The following is a 20,612-nucleotide window of genomic DNA, read 5'->3' on the forward strand; positions in this document are numbered from 1 at the left end:
TCGAGCAAAATTGACTCTTAGTGCAAATTTGTCTTCATGCAATTTTGTCCCCTCGTGCTAATTTGTCTTCATGCAAATGTGTCTTCGTGAAATTTTTGCTTTGTGCAATTTAGTAACTTCGTGCAGTTTTGTTTTCGTGCAATTTTGACCCGTTCCCGTTTTAGACAGTATTTTTTATATTATTCTTAAATTATATTTTTGTGACAAGTCGACAACTCATCACATGTTCACTGCAATTTTGTAATAAGCTTAGAACTAGATCATAGTCGATAGTGCTAAGTTCGATAAAAAAAATTTCGTGTAGTTTTAAGTCTATTTAATGTATTAAATACATTGTTTACAGTATTGCTTTTCATAAACAAAAATATGTACAGGTATAATGTTTTAATGACTAACAATTTAAATGTTTAGTGTTAATCACATTGCTATTTATATACGAAAACTCAAAAACAACATTAATAAATTAATCATTAGTTCGTGTTTTTTTTTTCTCAGATGTACAGCTTAGCTAATCCTTTTATACAAAAGACGTTTATAAAAAGACCCAATGAGCAAGAAAGCTGTTTTTAGATAAACTCCCTATCAACTAATTCTTGTAAAGTCTATCAAATGTTTATCGAAATAGTATATGTTAAGGTTATTTGTTTAACTTGTTTTTTGATAAATCATATTATTCTTTTTTATTGTGAAAAAAGCGTAAATTAATTTGATAGTTTTTAAATTTTTGTTTTGTTAATAACTAGTTTATGATAAACAGTCAACTAATAGATTTATAGTTATTAATGTTTATTGAGTTAAATTTCTTGAACAAAATACCTTTCGATATCGACAAATTTAAAAATTAAAAACGAACACAAATTTAAAAAACTAAAATTAAAATGTCGATAACATAAGTTTGAACTTTTAATTTATTGTTTTAAGTAACAAATTACTTATAATATTTTTTACAGCCTTTAAAAGTATAAAAATATTTAGCAGTTAATAAGCCAAAGTGTACCTCTTAACTTAAGTATCCTGATACTTATACTTTGACAAAAATACTTATTTTTTTGAAAATTAAAGATTTGTTATAAATTAAAGCTATAAAACTACACATAGTTTATTTGTAAAGTTGAAATATCCAACTTATTTATTCTTCAACTGTTTCTGTTGCTACTTCAGCGGTCTTGTCTTCATTCGAACCTTGTTGTTCATCAAAAACGTTTTGTGTCGGTTCAGTTTCTTCTTCGTCATCGCTTGTATTTGTGGTCCATAGCTGAATAAAAAAGTAGGATCATATATAATATTAAAGAATTTTTCTAAAACAACTTAGTTTTAATCTATTTTTATATTCTGCAATTAAGTTTTTAGATTTTATTTATTTTTAGTTTATTTGTTGTACATGACTTAAACAAGATTTACGACACAATTTACATCAAATTAACTTAGTTTTATATATGTAATGTTAATTTTCGGTAACTTTTTTTTAGTTCTTATTTTTATTAGTTTTATATGTTTTTTTACGTGTTGTTTCAACATATACATTTTTTTTTACAGTGTACGACAATTTTTATATTCGTACAATTCAAGTTCCACCTTTTTATACTCTTATAATTTTGATTTGTTGTGAGTTTTTTTTTGAAATATGACTAAAAGAAGTTTTTACTTACTAAAATATAGTAATTTTATTAGTTATGAACTTCATCTTTTAATGTAGATATTCTGTTTTTTTTACTACCATGATATTATTAATTAGACCTTCCATCCATTTTTCAGTTTAAAGTTAACTTTTTGAACTGTGGCCCTTTAAAAATTTTTGTAAGTGTTTTAATTTTTGGAATTCGAGCCTTATTAATTTGAATTGTCGTACAAACATTATTTCATCGGCTACTATTTTGGTTTTATAGAATCTGTAAATCAAACATTCACTACTTAAAATATTTATTTAGATTGAAAAACAACAAAAATATTTTTTCACTGTTTTAGTTAACAAAACTTAATATAAAATATTGTATATATACAAATAAACAATTAACAGTTAAACTAAATTCATAATATACTTTAAAGCTAGAAAATTTGTCAGTGCGCAAATGCTCAAAAAAAACTTGTAATCTAAAAGTTACAAAAAGTTTACGATCATAGTCTTAATGTCAAAAAAATTATGATATAAACTTATGAAATTCTTTGAAAGGTTATAGTTTTAAGTAAGTTAACTAACAGTTAAGTTATCTCTTAAAAGTTGCATAATAAGTGAGCTGTCTTTAAACGAAGCCATTTTTACTGAGTCCATATCTTTCATCGCTTCATCAAATGCCTGTAACAATTTTTTAAACTTATTTTGATTTTTTTTAAAACTATAGTAGTAAACATATTTGAAGCTACGGGCTCTTAATCCTTTATATCTAAACTTTTAAAAGAAACATCCATAATTTACTCACAGTCTAAAAGCTGTTTTAACAGTTTGAAAAATCAAATTTAGTAAAATTTAACGGCAAAGCAGCATTATTTTTTTTTTACACAGTTTTACTATTCTTCAAGTTTCAGTAATAAAAATACGTTTATAAGTTTATAGAGCACGTTTAAAAAAAGAAAGAAAAAATATAAGTCGAAAAAATACAAATATTACAAAAAACAGTATTGCATTAGTTTTCTTATTTTTCATAACATTACATTTTAATTATTAGAAACTTAATTGTTAATAGATGGCCAAAATATCTTTAAGACTAAACCACGCTCAAACTAATCACACAATAAATTTGTCAAATAATAGTTAAGTAAAGAATGAAATTAGTTTAAAAAAATAATTAATTTAAAGATGTTTTGATTTTATTCATCATCATAATTTAGCATTTAACAGGTTTACATAATAACGGCAACAAGCTCCCAAGGTTAAAGTTATATCGTACCTACTAGTCACTAAGTAAATTGTTTATTACACTAAACAAGTGACCAGTTTTGTTTAATTGTCAATTAAATGACAAAAAACTACTCAAAATAATTTATTCTGGTAAGTGCTACACGAAAACAAAAAATAAACTTTTCGAACTTTGAAATTGATAGATTTAGATAATAACTTTTTAATAAAATAAACTTAAGTTTAACTATGTCCAAGCTTCGGCTTTGAATTTTTTGCCGCAATTAATTTTTTGATTCAGTATAACTAACAAAAAACTACTTTTTAAGTGTTACATAATTTGGTAAAAAAGAAAGCGTAAACTTGAAACAAAAAAAATAAGATTTATAAGGATATTTATCTTTGAGAAAACAGCTCAGAAAGAAATTCTGATTTCCACTGTTTTCAAAAAAAACAGAAAAGTTATTTAAGGCAAGCAGGTTAATTGGTAAGTTTGAAAAGACATAATTAGTAAAAGTATTTGGTATTTTTCACTTTTTTAAAGGCTTATGTAATGTCGAAACGCCGTCAAATAAGTTATAACATGTTGTGTATCGTTTTGTTTTGGTATCTTTATTGTGATTTGTTTTTATTCATGCTGTTTTAGTTTATTTAGACTTAAAAAACAATTCAAAGTGAGTTAAACGTTAATAGAATTTAAATTATATTTAAAAATTTTAGTATAACCTTTTGCTACTTTAAGTAAAAAAATACTATTAAATAAAGCAGGTTTTTTGAAAATTTTTATATCCTTGAAAACAAAATAGAGGTAAAAAAGAAACAGTTGTAGAATTAAGGAATACTGTATAAACTTTTTAAGTTAATAAAAAATGTTAAAAACTTTCTAACTTCTTTTGCAATCTTGCAAGCTTTAGTTCTCTCATCCATAATTTCATAGAAGAAAACAGAATAGTTTAAAGCAAGCCCAAGCCTGATAGGATGGGGAGACTTCATTCCTATTTTACTCATTTCAAATGCTTCACAGTACGAACTGTTTGCTAAGTCTGCGTATTCTGAGAAAAATGATGTTTATCGGAAACGTCATGTATTATATATTTCATTGTTAACAGAAGTTTATAAAAGAAAAATAATAATTTGTGAGATTTTATTTGAATATTATATTCTTGTACATTTTATTCTCAGTTTTTATAACAGCATTACTTCTCAAAAAAAAATCAGTACTGACTACATAAACAATTTATGAGTGCAAATATAACGATTTTATAACGAATTATAATTTTTTATTGTTTTTTGTAGTATTTAAATTTAATTTTTGATTAAAATATTTCACCAGACATTTTTATTCAACTTGGCAAGATTTACGAAAGAAATTATTATAAACTATCTTTTTTAAAATGGTAATAAAACAATTTGTTGGTGTTTTCTGTCAGATATACTTCTTTTACTTTTAAACATATACAAAAAATTATATTTAAGATTGTAACAACCTTAATTCTAATAAATACTTAAACTTTTAATGATATCAATTATTAATGATTTGAGCTATAAATTATATGTTTATCTTTATATTCATAAATTCAAAAAGTTAGCAAATTTAACGACATATTTTTTGTTTAAAAATATTGATGACTAATAATTCAAAAGATACAAACTTTATAAATGAAAATTAACATTACGAAAACTTCTATTTTATTTGTTTCTAATAGTACAAACCCTACATTTTGAAGTTAAGGCTTATACAAATTTTTAAACTTTGTAATGTTATATTTGAAAGCTTTTAACTTTTAGTGTGGTAATGTTTCATTTATATATTCAATAATTTAAAGCTTTTTTAATTTATGTGCTGCTGTTTTGTGTACATAAAATATAATTAAAAAATTAAATTCTGATCATGAGTTTACAGAAGTAATAGTAATATTTTATGCTTACATATCAAGTAAATCGATTTATTCAAACGTTATATTATGACGTTTCAGAAATCAATACATTACTTATCTATTCTACCGAAGCCTTTTGCACCTTATCAAGCATTCGTTGTATGTTTCTTTGATTCACTAGTTTCGTAGACCTTAATATAAAATTTAAAGAAAATGAATTATACAACTCACTTAAGTTAATAGTTACAAAATAACTGAAATAAAATAGTTTGAAAACTGTTAAAACATGTTTTAACAGTTTTCAAACTACTTTATTTCAATTATTTTGTAATTATCTTTCCAATTAACAACCCAGTTGAAGTGTGTTGATTCGTTGACACACAGATACATATGTTGGTAGAATAAAGGAAGATTACTGTATAATTTAATTTTATTTATATTCTAGTGAAGTTACTTCACTAGGATCTTTTGTTAGCAAACAATTAAACCTATATTTTGAACAGTTAAAACATGTTTTATGTATTTTACTTTACTTAGTAGAACATTTATTAAATACTAAATTATTATGTATTTGAATGAATTTAATGATAACTGTAGTAATTTTTCTTTTTTTACATCGTTAAGAAGCTATTTTTACTGAACTCGCACGGTTTGTGATTAGAAAGAACTAACGAATAACGTTTTAAAAGGCTTTTGTAAATTTTGACGTCACGAACTAAACATAATATTTTAGTAAAACAGGAAGTTAACATAATGATGACATAATACTATGGAACACCTTGTTAACACAAGGTGGTAGTAGAGCAAGTAAAAATATTGATTTCCATTTTAGGATAATTTTATTAAGTTTTTTAGACTATATTTCTCATTCTCTTTTGGAACTATTAAAATGGTTGGTACAAATATTATTACGTATTAGTTGTTAATCAAACTATTAAATAGACTAAAAAATATATACAATTGAACTTAAATTTTTAAATTATTCAAAATTTGAATGTTAAAAATAAAATAAATGGATGACGTTTAAAAATAACTTTGAAACATGTAACTGTTTAAACTGTTGCTGTATTTTTAAAGAGTTCATCTTTTATTTATAGTAGTGTAATTTTTTTTACCTGAAAATTCATGTACATTTAAAAAAGTATAATTGTATCAATAAAGTTATACAGATATACAAAAGCCAAATTAGTTACAACATATACACGCTTAGTTTATTTATGATGATAATAAAAACTTGTTGTTGCCTTTTGCTTATTAAATATCATTAACAAACTAGAAAAGTTATAGCGCAAAAATGAGTAAAATGAGTGTGTAAATTTTATTTGACAAACTAATACAGATAAAACTTTATCAAACACGTTTTTAAAGTTTTTTTATAAAATAACTACATCGCTTTTGAAACTACTTTTCAACTTAGTCTTAACATTTTAATTCAGAATGTAAAACTTTAAGTTTTAATTTATTTTTATATAAAGGTTATACTAAAACAAAAATAAAATTTAGAAAAAAATTTAATCTAAAAGTTTATCTCGTGAAAAGTAAGAACTTTTAAAATAAGTTTTTAATGTTTCATATAAATATTAATTTGTTATTATCAATTGTATATACAGTAAAACAAAATGTTTGAAAACTAACCTTTTTTTTTTGTCTTATGTTTAATTTATTGAGTTTAATATAAACCAGTTTATTAAAATATTTTTCCCTAGCTAATAGTTCTATGAAAATGTTTTCGATTTTTAAGTAGATAAAATATTTATTCAATTCTTAAGTTAATAAGCTACTGATATTTTAAAAATTTAATATTACAATAAAGTTAAACACTCTTTTTTCATAGTAAATTTTTGTATTAAAAAATTACATTATAATTAGCTAGTTAACTTTAAAATAAGTCTTTCATTTATCATTTTATTTTATCTAAAAGTATTCACTTTAAATAAATGTTTAATTTTTTCTTTACAGATTCGATTTTCAACTACTATTTATTCAGCTTGCACTATTTTATTACATAAACTTTTTTGAACTAACGTTTCCGATCTTCCGCTTCAGTCACCTCTGCGGCGTACCTGTAATAATCACCCTTCATCTTCATATAAAATATTTTTGATTCATTTTCCTCATCACAAAAGGGCAACAAACTTTCGTTTATTAGTTGCTAAACAAAAGTTTTAACATTTGTTTTGTAAAAATTTAAATAACTTTAAAATTTTTTAAGAACTCTTCAAAATTTCCATTATTTATTTTTTGTTACTTTCGATTTATGTTTTTAATTTAAACACAGCCGTGATGTTTATTTATCTAAATTTCTGTATTACTTTATACAATTACGACCAAATTTTGTAAATTTTTTAGTTAAATTAATGAATTTTAGTTATAGAAAAAAAAAATCAAATGATAGAATTACTATTAGTAATTTACAATAAATAATTAAATAATTCTTTTTAATTTTAAAACTACAAGCCTAGATTTTTAACTTGTTATTATCAAAGGTAATTACCAAAGTAATACTACAGGTATTAAGTTTATTTTTACACCAAGTCGGAAAACTGAGGCCTACCATTAAAAATTTCTGGAACGGGACGAGGTTTATATCTAAAATACAACTAGTGCAAAAATACCAAAGTTAAGCTTTTTTATCATAAAACTTTACAAATTTGCATTATTTTGTATGGATCCTTTAACTGTGCAAACCTTTTTTTTGTTAGTTTCATTACTTTTCTTCATTTATACTTTTTTTTTTTAATAGATATAATACTATGGCACGCAAAAATCTATGGTACGTTCCTCACAAAAAGCTGCCGAGTTTTAGTGAACAGTAAAGTAAGTCTATTGAAAACTGTGCAACCTTTTGATAAAGACGTGGTTATACTGCTAAATATTAAAAAAAGTACTAAGATACAGCTTTTGTATCAACCATTAAAGTTTTTTATAACATTATTTAAAAAAAAACTTCGACAATATTTAGATCTAAAATTGCTTAATCACATTTTGAATTTTACATGATATTAAAATTGTAAATCTTAGTTTCTATCACATGAAAAATTAATTCTCTTGTACTATAAACTTAAAAAGCTAGTCTTGTATCGAAACTTCTAATGTATTAATAAAAAAGAAACTCAATACTAACAGGAGAAGTTTAAATATTAATAATAGAATATTTTGTTTCAGGTCAAATTTATTTGTTTTAACTTTACCCACAAAAAAGGAGAAGTTCAAATATATTCATAAAAAACTAAATTTTATTGCAAAAATTTTTAAGTATTAAATTATTAAAATTTTAAAATACTTTAAAAGTGTTTTTATTTTGTGAAGAATTTTTTTTTCTACAGGTATATATAAACTAAACTAAAAAAGTATATAAAAACAAGAGTGTAGTATTAAACTCAAGTAAAAAAGCTTATATTGAAAACTTACCACAACGTTGTTACACGTAGTTTCTATTTCTTTGGAAATTTTACACATGTACTTTACACTTGTATTTTTCATCAAGTCTTCTTTGTGCTCCATGTTAGAAATAATTCTCCAAGAGCTTCTTTTTGTTCCAACTTGATTCTTGAAAGCAACCGATAATAAATTTCTTTCCTGCATGATAAGCCGTACTTACATCAATAACTATGTACTTTAACTTAACATGATTCAATAAGATAAGTATGCCAATGACAAAAAAATATCTAAAAACAAGCACAAACAAGTTGAATCTATTAATTAGATCATTAATTTTGGTAGTTTTTTGACAAAAATATTGTAAGTGATAATTTTGTATGCCTACACAAAATGTTTTACAAGAAGAACTTTTTTATAAACAAAACTAATCAGACATGGTTAAAATTATAATGGTTTAAGTAGTTTAGTTATGTTTTAAAGCATATAGATACATTATTTTTTATTTTATTCTCAATTAAAAAAATGAGTAAAATCAGTATATTTTAGTTTGAACGATCATTAGTATACAGTTTTAACAGTTATTCTTAGTAATCAGTTTTTTGACAAACAACTTTCTAAATTTTTTATGCATTTATACATAAAGTTTAATTAGGTAAAAATATTTTACAAATTTTTATTTTGCCAATCGTTTTGTAAAAAAAATTACTCCTTTATAAAATTATTTACAATACTTTTATCTGTTGACAATCTTTTTATAGCATTCTTAACTCGTATAGATTTTTGATCTGAAGTAAAATTACATCATTCTTGTAAACTTTTTAATAGTTTAGTTTTAAAAGTAACTATTAAAGAAATAGAAATAATAGAATCTATTTAAAGTGTACAAACAAATGATACGTACACTAAACCCTTATCGGCTTTCTTTATAAAATGAGTGAAAGGTTCATGTTCAATATTTTAAAAGCATTAAACAACTTAAAAACAGAAACTTTATTCAGAATTTTTAATAACCAAATTTAAGTATAATGATTACATAATCATTTAAGACAAAACAAAGTTTTTAAGCTCATTTATTTGAAAATGTCTTAAAGAATTTCTAAACAAATTTGTTGCAAAAAGTTTATTATGAAAGTATAAAAGCTTACATCTTTTAATGCTTTTTGATGAAAACAGTACTTTTAATCAATATTTTTATATAGAACATAAATAACACTTAAAATAGAAATGTAATTTGTTTACTAATCGGTTTAAAACACATTTCTGTACTTTTTTTGCAAAAAAGTCTGATAAAAATAGTTTTCTGAATTTTTTATAAAAATATTTTAGAATAAAATAATTTTTTAAGTTAAAAAAAATAATTTTGAATATATTATTACGTTAATTCTTAACCTTAAGATAGGCTTTTAAACTAAATTTAAAATATCTAACATTTAAATGTAGGAGTACGTTTATACTATGCAAACATTAACAAAATACCACACATGCAACAATTTGATTATATACTTAGTTTCTTTTATTAAGAAAAAAACAGATAAAAGGTTAATCCTGTTTTTAAGACTTCAGAGTTTGTTAAATTATCATTTTTTTAAACCTAAAAATGTACTACAAGTTTGACAAGATACAAGATATATTTAAATACTTTTAATTCATAAACAACACATAAAAAAACAAAACTAAAACCCCAAAAAACGTATTACGAGTTATATAAAAAAAAAATTTGAAAAGGCAATGTAATTAAGTTTTATTTTATCTGGTTTTTTAACTAACCTCTGGTGACAATCCTAAACCAAGTTTAGCATATTTCACCATATTTAAAACCATGTCATCATACCTTTCCATTTGTTCAGCCATCTTTGCTAAGTCTACTAAGCTCTTTTTATCGTCTGATTTTAAAATATAAGTTAAGTTTCTGACAAAACTCGAAATAAAGCACAAAAAAACTTTTTTTCTTGATCGTGTATTCAACTTTGTTTTATAAAAAGAACAGAATATTTTTTGAATAAATTAATATTTTTTTTAATATGTTGATTTAAAATATATTCGATTACTTTATAAAACTTCCAAGTTTAATTCTATAAGTGAGATACTGGCTATTTAATAAAATTCAATCATTGACTTTTTTAATGATTATTGTAGTCAAAAATCTAATAATATTACGTAGACTAACAAACTGTTTGAATTTTTTTTTTAAACAGTGTATATAAAACAAACTGTTAGTGTTATTAAGCAATTTAATTCAATTTTTGAAGAAATACCTTTATTTATGTCTGTCATCGTTTTTGTCAAAGCAACAAAACTAGTAGAAGTGCGCTGAACTTATTTGTAGATAAAGTACTTTTTATGTGCTAAACTTGCTCGATGTAAAAAGTATTTTTATGTATTTTTCATAAAATACTTTGAACAGATTTAAAAATGATAGACTATATTTAATACACTTTGTTTTAATTAAATTTTGATTAACTTAGTTGGTACAAGAGAAAAAACTCAGCAAAAAAAAAAAGGTGTTATAAACTGTTTTAGTATAGATTTTGTACATCACCTGACGGTTAAATAACGTATATTGCAATTAGAGTGCATATATCTATCTATGGTGTTAATATGTCTTAGAACAAATAAAAAGTTTATATTGTCAAAAAAAAAAATTAGGAGTAACTTTTTTTTATTTTTCTTAGTAACTTTAGAAATTATTTATTTTATTTTACAAGTTAACTTACATTTCACTTACAAATACGTAAGTAGGTTAATCTGTTAACATTATTAACTAATTAACAAATTTATATAATTAACTAAATTAGTTTCAGTAAGTAATCAAAAAATAGTTTTTGGAAAAATATAGATGTTAATGTAAAAATAAGTAAAACAGTTATAACAAACACAAGTAGCTAAAAATATTTGGGAATAACTATAGAAAGAAATTTAAATCGGTCAGAACACATTGAAACTATGAAAAAAAAGTTACAAAAAACATTGGGTGTATTATATAAAACCAGACACTTTTTAAATGAAAACCATTATATTTGATCTTAAATTGTTTGCTTATAAGCTATGTTAGATGGGTGGGTGTCACTTTTGCACGAGCGTCACTTTTGCACAAGGAGACACTTTTGCACGGCGACTCTTTTGCACGAAGGGTCACTTATGCACGAGGAGACACTTTTGCACGGCGACTCTTTTGCACGAAGGGTCACTTTTGCACGAGGAGACACTTTTGCACGGCGACTCTTTTGCACGAAGGGTCACTTTTGCACGAGGGGACACTTTTGCACGGCGACTCTTTTACACGAGCGTCACTTTAGCACGAGGGGACACTTTGCACTGCATCACTTTTGCACGAGGAGACACTTTTGCACGCAGGGTCATTTTTGCACGGCGACATTTTTACACGTCAAAACTTTTGCACAGCGTTATATTTTAACAGATATACTTATGAACTGCGAAAATTTCAAACAATCAGCCAATTTTGAACGGAACTTCACTTTTGCACGCTTTTAGATTTTATTTGATCAAATAAAAATTTAAATATTTTTTTTTATCATTTAAATAATATTTGCTTTTAAACAAAAGTTATTTTGAATGAATAAAATTATATATTGAAATTTTAATGTAAAATTTTCATAAATTTATTCTTTCAAAAAATTATTTTACAGACTAAGTTTTGGTCAAAGACCTCGTAAGTGCTTGAATAAAGTTCTTAAATAAAAGTTTTTATTTGAAGTTTTACGTAGAATAATATAATAACGTACCACAATTCATTAATTCATATTTATAATCTTATTTTAAATAAACTAGATGAATACACATTTTTAAATTTTAAATAAAAACAACTTTGAATCTTTAAATAAAAATAATCACAACCTAGTTTATTTGTAAACAGAAAGATAAACTTAATTCAGTAAGGCTTTAAAACACGAATCTTGAGTATATTTTTTTACTTACATCTCTTTATGTTAAAATTAGCATTATATACTTGTTAGAAAAATGCTTTTAATTTATTTTAATTTTAAACAATTGTTGAATAGAAAAAAAAGATTTAGTTAATTTATGAAGAGTTAAGGTATTTCAAATTTTACTTCATGTTTATTTTTTAGTTTTTTTTTATAATTTAGCGTGAGAATAAAAAGAGCAATAAAATAGCGCATTTTTCATGATTTCAACTTGGTTTATTCAATTACTTTAATGTTGCATGATCATGATAATACAATGAGAGAGTAACATTTGGAAGTTTGAACTTATGTACAAAAATAATATACAATATTAGTCTTCAACCGCTGCAATATTTCAACAATGAGTCTTCGCAGAATTCTTTTTTATTATCGGTCAGCTGAAATATGAAACAAACTACCAAATGAGTTAGTTTCTTGCAAAAACTTTAAGAATTTCGATTAAAGTAAAAATTTTTTTATCTGAATTATATTTGTGGTAGTAAAATTAATAAGTAATTTTTATCAACCGTTGATTTAGTTTTAAAATTTAGCTTAGTTTATAGTTCAGTTCTATTAGCAGCACCTTTACTCTATTAATAATGAGTTATTTTTCAATGTATTTAATTATTATTCATCTGGCCAGTCTATTGTTAATGTCCTTGCAGCGTTAGGTTTTTTTTTTTTTTGTTAGTCAATGCATTTAAATATTTGATGTAATTTACATTTATTTACATTAAAGCGTAAATAAATACAAGTTTGGGGTTAAAATTTTGCTTTTTATGTTAACCTAAAAAATTTATATCAAATTACGTTTTTTTCTTTGTTTTAATAAATAAACTATTATTGTTTATGTTTATTTTTTCTTTATGTGTCTTTTATTTTAAGTGGTCTAGGTTTTGATGCCTAGGTCCATCATATGGACAATAAACTTGTAACCGTATAGTAAAATATATAAAAAAGCATAGTTGTTGATTAATATATTAAAGTTCAAAATTAACTAGAAAAATTTACTTACACTTAAAGTATTTTTTTATCCTAGTTTCAAATAGATTAATTTTTTTGTCCCTGGTATGAATCTTTTGTAAATAATTTTACTTTATCTTTTCATTAGTTTGTTTCAAACATTAACTTTTACTGTTTAAGATTTTAAATATTTTATTATTTGCCTTAAATAGAAGTATGTTATAAAATTTTAGTTTTCAGATTCTTTTTATGTTACAGATTTGGTACTAGCTTTTACCAATCTGCGAAATTGATGTTCCTTGCGAAAAAGTCATCGTGCAAAAGTGACGCCGTGCAAAAGTGTCCCCTTATACAAAAGTGACCCTCCGTGCAAAATAGTCGCTGTGCAAAAGTGTCCCCTCGTGCAAACGTGACGCTCGTACAAAAGAGTCGCCGTGCAAAAGTGTCCCCTCGTGCAAAAGCGACCCTTCGTGCAAAATAGTCGCCGTGCAAAAGTGTCTCTTCGTGCAAAAGTGACGCTCGTGCAAAAGTGACACCCACCCAAAAAAATACCTTTGCTACTTTGTACTGTAACTTTCTTGTTTATTACTTGTCTACAAACGTCAAGCTTTTAAATGTGAAACTTGGATAAATTATTTAAAGAACTAATAATAAAGGTTTAAATTTTTATCAGAATTAATATTAATATTTAGAAACGTATAAAAAAACAAAAGTTTTTCTGATCATTATTTGCAACAGCATTATATGGAACAAATGTAAAAAGCTGTATTCTGTAATAAAACTAAATAAATTTTCAGCTATTTTTTTTTTGTTGAGTACTGTTAATTAAAACTTTATAATAATTCTAAATATATTTATGTATAAGTATTTATTTAATGTTTATAACTTTTTTTAACTTGATTTTTCAAAATTACAAATTTAAGATATTTATAACAAAACATCAATGTTTAATTTTTTTTTAAACAATTTTACCTTTATTATATCTGTTTTCCACAGAATCAAATAAAATAAATAAACAAAAACCGTTATAATTAAAACAATATAAATTAGAGTTAAGAGTCTTATGATATTTCAAATTAACTTTTGGAAATATAAAATTATGATTTATTTGCATTTATGTGAAATTTTAAAATATCACATAAATAACTTTTTTTTCAAAAATGCACATTCGTTCACATTTATTAGTTACTGTTAAGTCATGCGTACATAAAATATCAACAAAGTTTTTTGGCTAAATTAAGATAAGATACTATTAAATACTTATTCGAAGTTTCAATTAACACCAACTATTAATTTTTGTTAAAAGGAAATTTTAGTAATTTACTGACGAGTCAGTGACGACTATTACCATATACATATAAATTAGGGGTGGGCAATGTACGGCCCGCGGGCCGGATCTGGCCCCCAAGCGTTTTTTAAATGTTAATAAGATCCAGCCCGCGAGCAAAGTGACAGGCCCGCAAAGGGTCAATATTATGGTTTTTTAATAAAACCTTGTATCATATTTTTACAAAACAAAACTGTAAGAAATTGACTTTGAAAACATGCTAAAAAATTACTTTATAATTTAATGTGTACTAATAAATACACCATTTTGTCCTAATATTTTGTGTTGTTCTAACTTAGTTGGAATATCTTTTTATCACGTTACCTCAAGCAAAGTGTTTTTAAGTACGATATTTAATATACGTACCATTGTCAATTACAATGTCAATTTTATTTATAGTTATTATTGAATATGTGAATCTTATCTGCATCTTAAGCTGTCAGACTTAGAAAAGTTTTGTGAATTTTGAGGATTCAAAAAGTGATCAACTGTATCTATAAAATTAGATTTCGGTCGGATCCAAAGCTTTTATTTAAACTAGAACCCGTCAGGATCCGGATCTCGATTTAAAATTTAGTATCTAGTTAGATTTGGATCTAAAATGTCATTATTCGGCTAGATCCGGATACTAGATCCGGATACTAGATCCGGTAAATCACTAATTCGAGGTGCTCCGGCTCGCAAACGACTAGTTTTTTTTCTGAATCCGGCCCTTTGATTGAAAAATGTTGCCCACCCCTAATATAAATGATATCAACATGATTTTTTCACGTATGAACTTACAATTGTATGTGCTAAAAAATTATGTAAGACTTCTAAAAAAACAAAACATATAAAGAATTCATTTTGAATTTCTGATATTACATCAAAAATATGTAATTTTTCACTTATGAACTTACAATTATATGTGCTAAAAAATTATGTAAGACTTCTAAAAAACAAAACATATAAAGAATTTATTTTGAATTTCTGATATTACATCAAAAATATGAATCATGTCATAACAAAATTGATTGTATAATTTTTTTTTTGATTGTAACAAGCGTATTTTCAACTAAATTGTTCTGAATAAAATTAGCCCTGAGTAAATTGTCTTAATTAAAATATCCTTAAGTTTTCCAGTAGTTTAAGTGAAGAAAATTGTGCGTAGACATGTTCGTAAAGTTTTTTATTTTTTGCATTTTTTTAACAAAAATGTTTTTGCAAGAAAAGGGTTGTCCAAGTTACAAAGTAAAAGTTTCTAACTATAAAAAAACAACTGTTTGTTTATGTATAGATTCCAAGATAAATTTTTACTTTTTAACTTTGAGTAAACTTTTTTATAAATAAAGAAAACTATGTCGGAAATTAATAAAAACTTTTAATAAAATTGTCTTTGAGTTATATTTATCAATTGAATGTTTTATTTTTACTTTGTTGTTCAACTTCTTTAATATAAATATATTAAAAAGCACCTTTTCTACAAACGAAAAATGTGTAAATAAATATTGTCAGATCGATTGTTTAATGTTATTCACCAGGTTATTTGACAAATTTTATCAATTTATTTATTGTGGTTAATAAATTCTACAAATGCTTTCTATCTAGTTATAAGTTTTAATAAGTTTCAAAAACTAGCTAAATTATTTACTTATATTAATTTTTATAATTTTTTTTTATTAATTATTCTTTTGTCAAAACGATAAGTAACATTTTATATTTTGCTGTTTTAAAATATAAGTCAATTAATACATGGATTTATAAAAATAGGCTTGGTGGCGTATAATTTTTAATAACGGCTTAAAAAACTGCAATATCTAAACGTTCTAAGGTCAAAGAAGGCCCATAAATAAAAACATTGGCAAAAAATAGATACATAAAACTATTCAATTTTATTTTGGTAGTTTTTTACATAAACTTTAGTTTTGTATTTTTATGTACAAATATTTTAAGTTATTAAGTTGTTTACTAATTTCTGGATAAGATACTAAACAGTATTCGTGGTTTATGATACGATAACCGAAAGGTTTTTTTCGTACACCAGGTCTTTAGACTAAAATTTTTGAGCACGTACCTTATTTGTCGTTCAATAAGCTTGTATAAACTTTACATATGCCTTAAAAAGACCGTACTGTTTATAACGATGTAAAAATATAATCAAAAATAAGTCCATTGAAAATTGTTTTATTTCAATTGTTTTAAACTTGATATAAACTATTGAGAGTAAACAAAAACATATTTTATTTATACTTCTTCATTAGTATACAAGTTTCAAACTTAGTCACATATCTTTCGATACATTTTATCAAATGAATAACTACAGTTTAACGTATTTCAGTATACAAATTTAAATTTACTAGCAAGTCTTGAGTTTTTTACTTATTCTCAAAGTTGCTAAAATTAGTTTGATTTTTTTAACTTTAATTTAAAGAACTTAGGAAACTATAACTTACTGTAAAGTGTAAACAATCAACACTGTATATTTATTTATGTGTTACATAACTACTATAAAAAGGGTTGACCATACCAATTCGATCATCAGACAACAAGCCTTCGGTAGACTGAGACAAGGAGGAAACCGGGCTCAGTCTACCGAAGGCTTGTAGCCTGATGATCGAATTGTTATGATCAACCCTTTTGTTAAACTTAAGCTTGTCTCACGGTCACGGCATACGAAAGTCCAGCCTTCTGCTCTGCAGACTTTCGCCGATTTTTTGTTGTTGATCATCACTTTTTTATTTAAACAATGTAGTTATCTTATCAACAAACTTGTGTATTGTTTAGTATACTGTTATAACTTTAACTCTTGCTTTTTATAACTACAAAAAAATGTTATATTTATTTATGATTAACATAAAAAAATCAGTCTTTTTAAATTTTACAAATATGAGTCTAAAATGTAAGATTTTGCATTCAACTAGTATTTTCAAAAATAAAAAACTTTAAATAGAGTGAAAAATTATCGATACATCTTTATTGTTTTTAACAACTTTTAAATAAACTATTGTATTTTTTTTCTTTGAAAAAAAAAATACAGTGCTAAGAAAAAACTAATTAAATATAAACTATTTACTTAAAAAACTAAAGTAATTTTGCAGGACATAACTTTAAATTCTTAATTTTTATTTAGTTTTTTATTTACACTCTATGTTTGGACTATTTCTGTAATTTGTGTATGGTTTTCTTCTTTAATTAGTACAACCTAGTGAAATAATTTGCTAATATTTGAAAGTTGAATTTGTAGAAAAGTGCCGCTAGCTGCGCAAACTCGTGGCTAGAGGACCCAAGCCTTCTGAAATTTTGAATTTTCAAGATGCAGTAGTATTTTTCGTATTCATAGTAACATTTATGCCACAACATGACTTTAAATTTTAAATTACAAATTGAACTAAAATGAATTAATAATAAAGGCTCAAAGCGTAATGTAATGATTTCATAGATAAATGTTTTAATTGAAGACATTTTAGTTAACAAAGTAAGCATTGAAAGCTGTAGAGTTTAAACTGATTTTTGTTTACCAGTAGAAAAATAGTTGAGCTACAAGATAAACAAACTGATAAACACCATAACATATGCAAAGCCCTTAACAATAACCCCTTACGTTTATACACTTACCCTAACCCACCTTACCCAAACATATAAAAAACTGTTTAAAAAACAAAATTTTGATAATTTTTTTAAGCTGACTCAGCAAATTTCGGAGAAACACCTAGAATTTTAATAGGACTCATATGCAAAGTAACTATATTTTGTCAATATAGTTACTAATAGAATACAAACAAAATTTGTATCAATTATTTGCTGTTGTGCTGACAATAGCCAAAAACATAGTAATAAAACATAGTAGTAAAAAAAGACAATAATACTGTCTTATAATATTAATCACTGATAAAAATGATTTAATGTTAATATTTTTTACACTAAGCTTAAGTTTGATGAAATTCTTATTTACCAAATTCTCAGAATTTCTGAAAAAACACCAATAATTTTTTTTAGAAATTACAGCTGTTCTAGTGACCTTACAAAATTTTGTCATTGTGTTCTTAAAATATAGAACTGACTATGAAAAAAAGAGAAGTTTTCTATATTTTCACTAGATGCATAACAAGATGTATGTGACACCATGGCAGAAAAGTCACCATTTGGTCTATTTTTTACAAAAAAACTTTTAAGAAATATCTACAAATACTTGTACAGGTGGTAATGAAAATATTTATAATTTGCCTGAAGTTACAAAATCATTACAAACATTTTGTATGCCATTATCTCCTTTATGGACTGGCAAAATGATAAGTGATGGGGATAATCACATCCAAAGGTGAAGAAACTTAAATAAGAGAGTAATTACACTTGAAACAATCTTTAAAAATAATGCTTTTTGGGACTTTAACATATGTTGAGCTTTTGTTTGGTATTTAAAACACAAAAAACTTATAACTTCTACCTTTTAAGAACATCACGAACAACTTTTGTAAGGTCAGAGTCACTAGAATGGTCATTATGACTCGACAAATACTTGTTGTTTCAGACATCTTCAGACAAGTAGAGACAATTTACGTCCTTTTATTAGTTTTATGAATTCAAAAAAAATGTTTTAGAAAATAAACATTTAAACTTTAAGTTGAGTAAGTTCTATGTTTTGAAAACATAATGACATACTTTTGTAAGATTAGAGCAGCTGAAAAATACTTTTTAGATATCTTTTGAATAGACAAAAAATAAAGTTGTAGTAGTTAAATGTTTGAAGTATGTCATATTTTTATAAACAAAAATGTTTAAAAATACCTTTAAGCAAATATTTAGCATTAATTAACTGTTAGCTAAAAGATAATTCATTATAAATAAAACATTCGTCCTTTTTCTTAAGAAGACAATTAATAATAACCTTATAGCTTTAAAAAGTTGAAAATCATGAGTTGAACAATACTGTCATAATTCTATAACAGCTATTATCTCATAAAAATATAAACTAAAAAAATTTAATGATTGAATTAAAGAGATGTTAATTTGAAGCATAGCATTTTTTTGTAAGTTAAAATTTAAAAAAAAATCAGTCTCCAAATAAAATTTATAGCTTTTTAAGGTAAGATTTAAAAATATAAATTTATACATTTAAAAATATTAAGTAACAAAGTTTATAATTAAGGTTGCCACACACTCAAGTTAGTTATTTTTTAATCAACTGTCTGAAATCAACTGGCTATTTTTTTCAAAAAACTTAAACTAGTTTTATGAGTTTTTCTTTGGGTTTATATTTTTGTCATTATTATTTTTTTGTTAAGTATTTAAGCGTGATTTGATAGTATTTATTCTTAAGTTTTTTGCTTATGTAAATTTTTTTTTTATTAGTTCAGGCTATCTTAATGTAACTCAGGCTAGTTTTTGATCACTCATGCTAGCTTTCTTGTCTCAAAAAGTAGTAACCCTGTATTGTAAGTAAATTAAAAAATATACATTTATGTATACATGGGGTGTGAATCCCAAACTATAGATTTAATTTTATAGTAATGTACTGTTAAGTTGTAACAAATAAGCTTATTGTATAAAAAATAAAAATTATTTTAGATGTATAGAATTTATGCTTTTAAATGTTTGAATAATAAAAATTACTTTACCAATCTTTTGTGTTTACTTAGGTAGCATTTTTTAATGTCTTAATAGTATATTCTAAAAATGTTACTTTTGTAAACTTTTATTATGATTCAAGAAATACTATTTTATTTAAGAAGAAATCAGGAGAAATGCATTGATGTTTTGAAACTTGAGAATTTTATTTGTACACAATATTTTTACATTTTTGTATAACCTTAGTATGAAAATAAATATTTAAAAATAAAGTAGTTAACAAAATTTTGAGGCCTTTTTTACATGCTATTTTTAATAATGCTTTAGAATGTAGTGTCTAATATTTAAACTAATACTTAAATTATATGATATTTAAAATTCTGAAATTTAAAAGATGAGTTCTGCTGAAAAGCTGTAAAAACACTAAGAAGAAAAATGCAGATGAAAGTTTTCACTTACTTAAAATCTGTATTAGGGCTCTTTTTGATAGGAGCAATATATTTGATATACTACTCTGTTACAGTACAAAAATTATTTTCAGGCAAGTTGTATTGTTTTTATATGATTTTTAAAACAATTAGTAACAAATTAAGAAAAAAAACTTTATTGACTAACATTGTACACAAATAGTTTATAATATATTTTATTTCATTATATTTCAAATCTTTAACTATTAAATCATGGGTCAGCAGCCTTTTATACCTGCTAAATTTAATGTAAAAAAGTATTTTGAAAATTATTGTATTTTTGAAAAACGTTAGCAC

The 20,612-nt window shown here is 24.3% G+C and overlaps 1 protein-coding gene across 1 annotated transcript; it reads right to left on the minus strand.

Annotated features, from left to right (window-relative positions):
• Nucleotides 1-775: 775 nt before the first annotated feature.
• Nucleotides 776-10,518, minus strand: LOC145842476 (14-3-3 protein zeta/delta-like). Its single transcript, XM_082949929.1, has 7 exons — nucleotides 10,347-10,518; nucleotides 9,859-9,974; nucleotides 8,122-8,289; nucleotides 6,736-6,862; nucleotides 3,722-3,885; nucleotides 2,198-2,293; nucleotides 776-1,255 (listed from the first exon to the last, which is right to left on the minus strand). Exons 1-7 carry the CDS (start codon nucleotides 10,363-10,365, stop codon nucleotides 1,130-1,132), a joined length of 816 nt encoding a protein of 271 aa, XP_082806055.1. The 5' UTR covers nucleotides 10,366-10,518; the 3' UTR covers nucleotides 776-1,129.
• Nucleotides 10,519-20,612: the final 10,094 nt, after the last annotated feature.

This window comes from Thalia democratica, chromosome 8 (assembly GCF_965202585.1).
Source record: "Thalia democratica chromosome 8, ktThaDemo2.hap1.1, whole genome shotgun sequence".
Lineage (NCBI taxonomy): Eukaryota > Metazoa > Chordata > Thaliacea > Salpida > Salpidae > Thalia > Thalia democratica.

Coding starts and splice junctions, on each gene's coding strand:
- LOC145842476 (XM_082949929.1), bottom strand. Junction 2,294..3,721: donor CTTGCAAGATTGCAAAAGAA/GTTAGAAAGTTT, acceptor AAATTGTTACAG/GCATTTGATGAAGCGATGAA. Junction 1,256..2,197: donor TTTTAAGAGATAACTTAACT/GTTAGTTAACTT, acceptor TTTTTTATTCAG/CTATGGACCACAAATACAAG.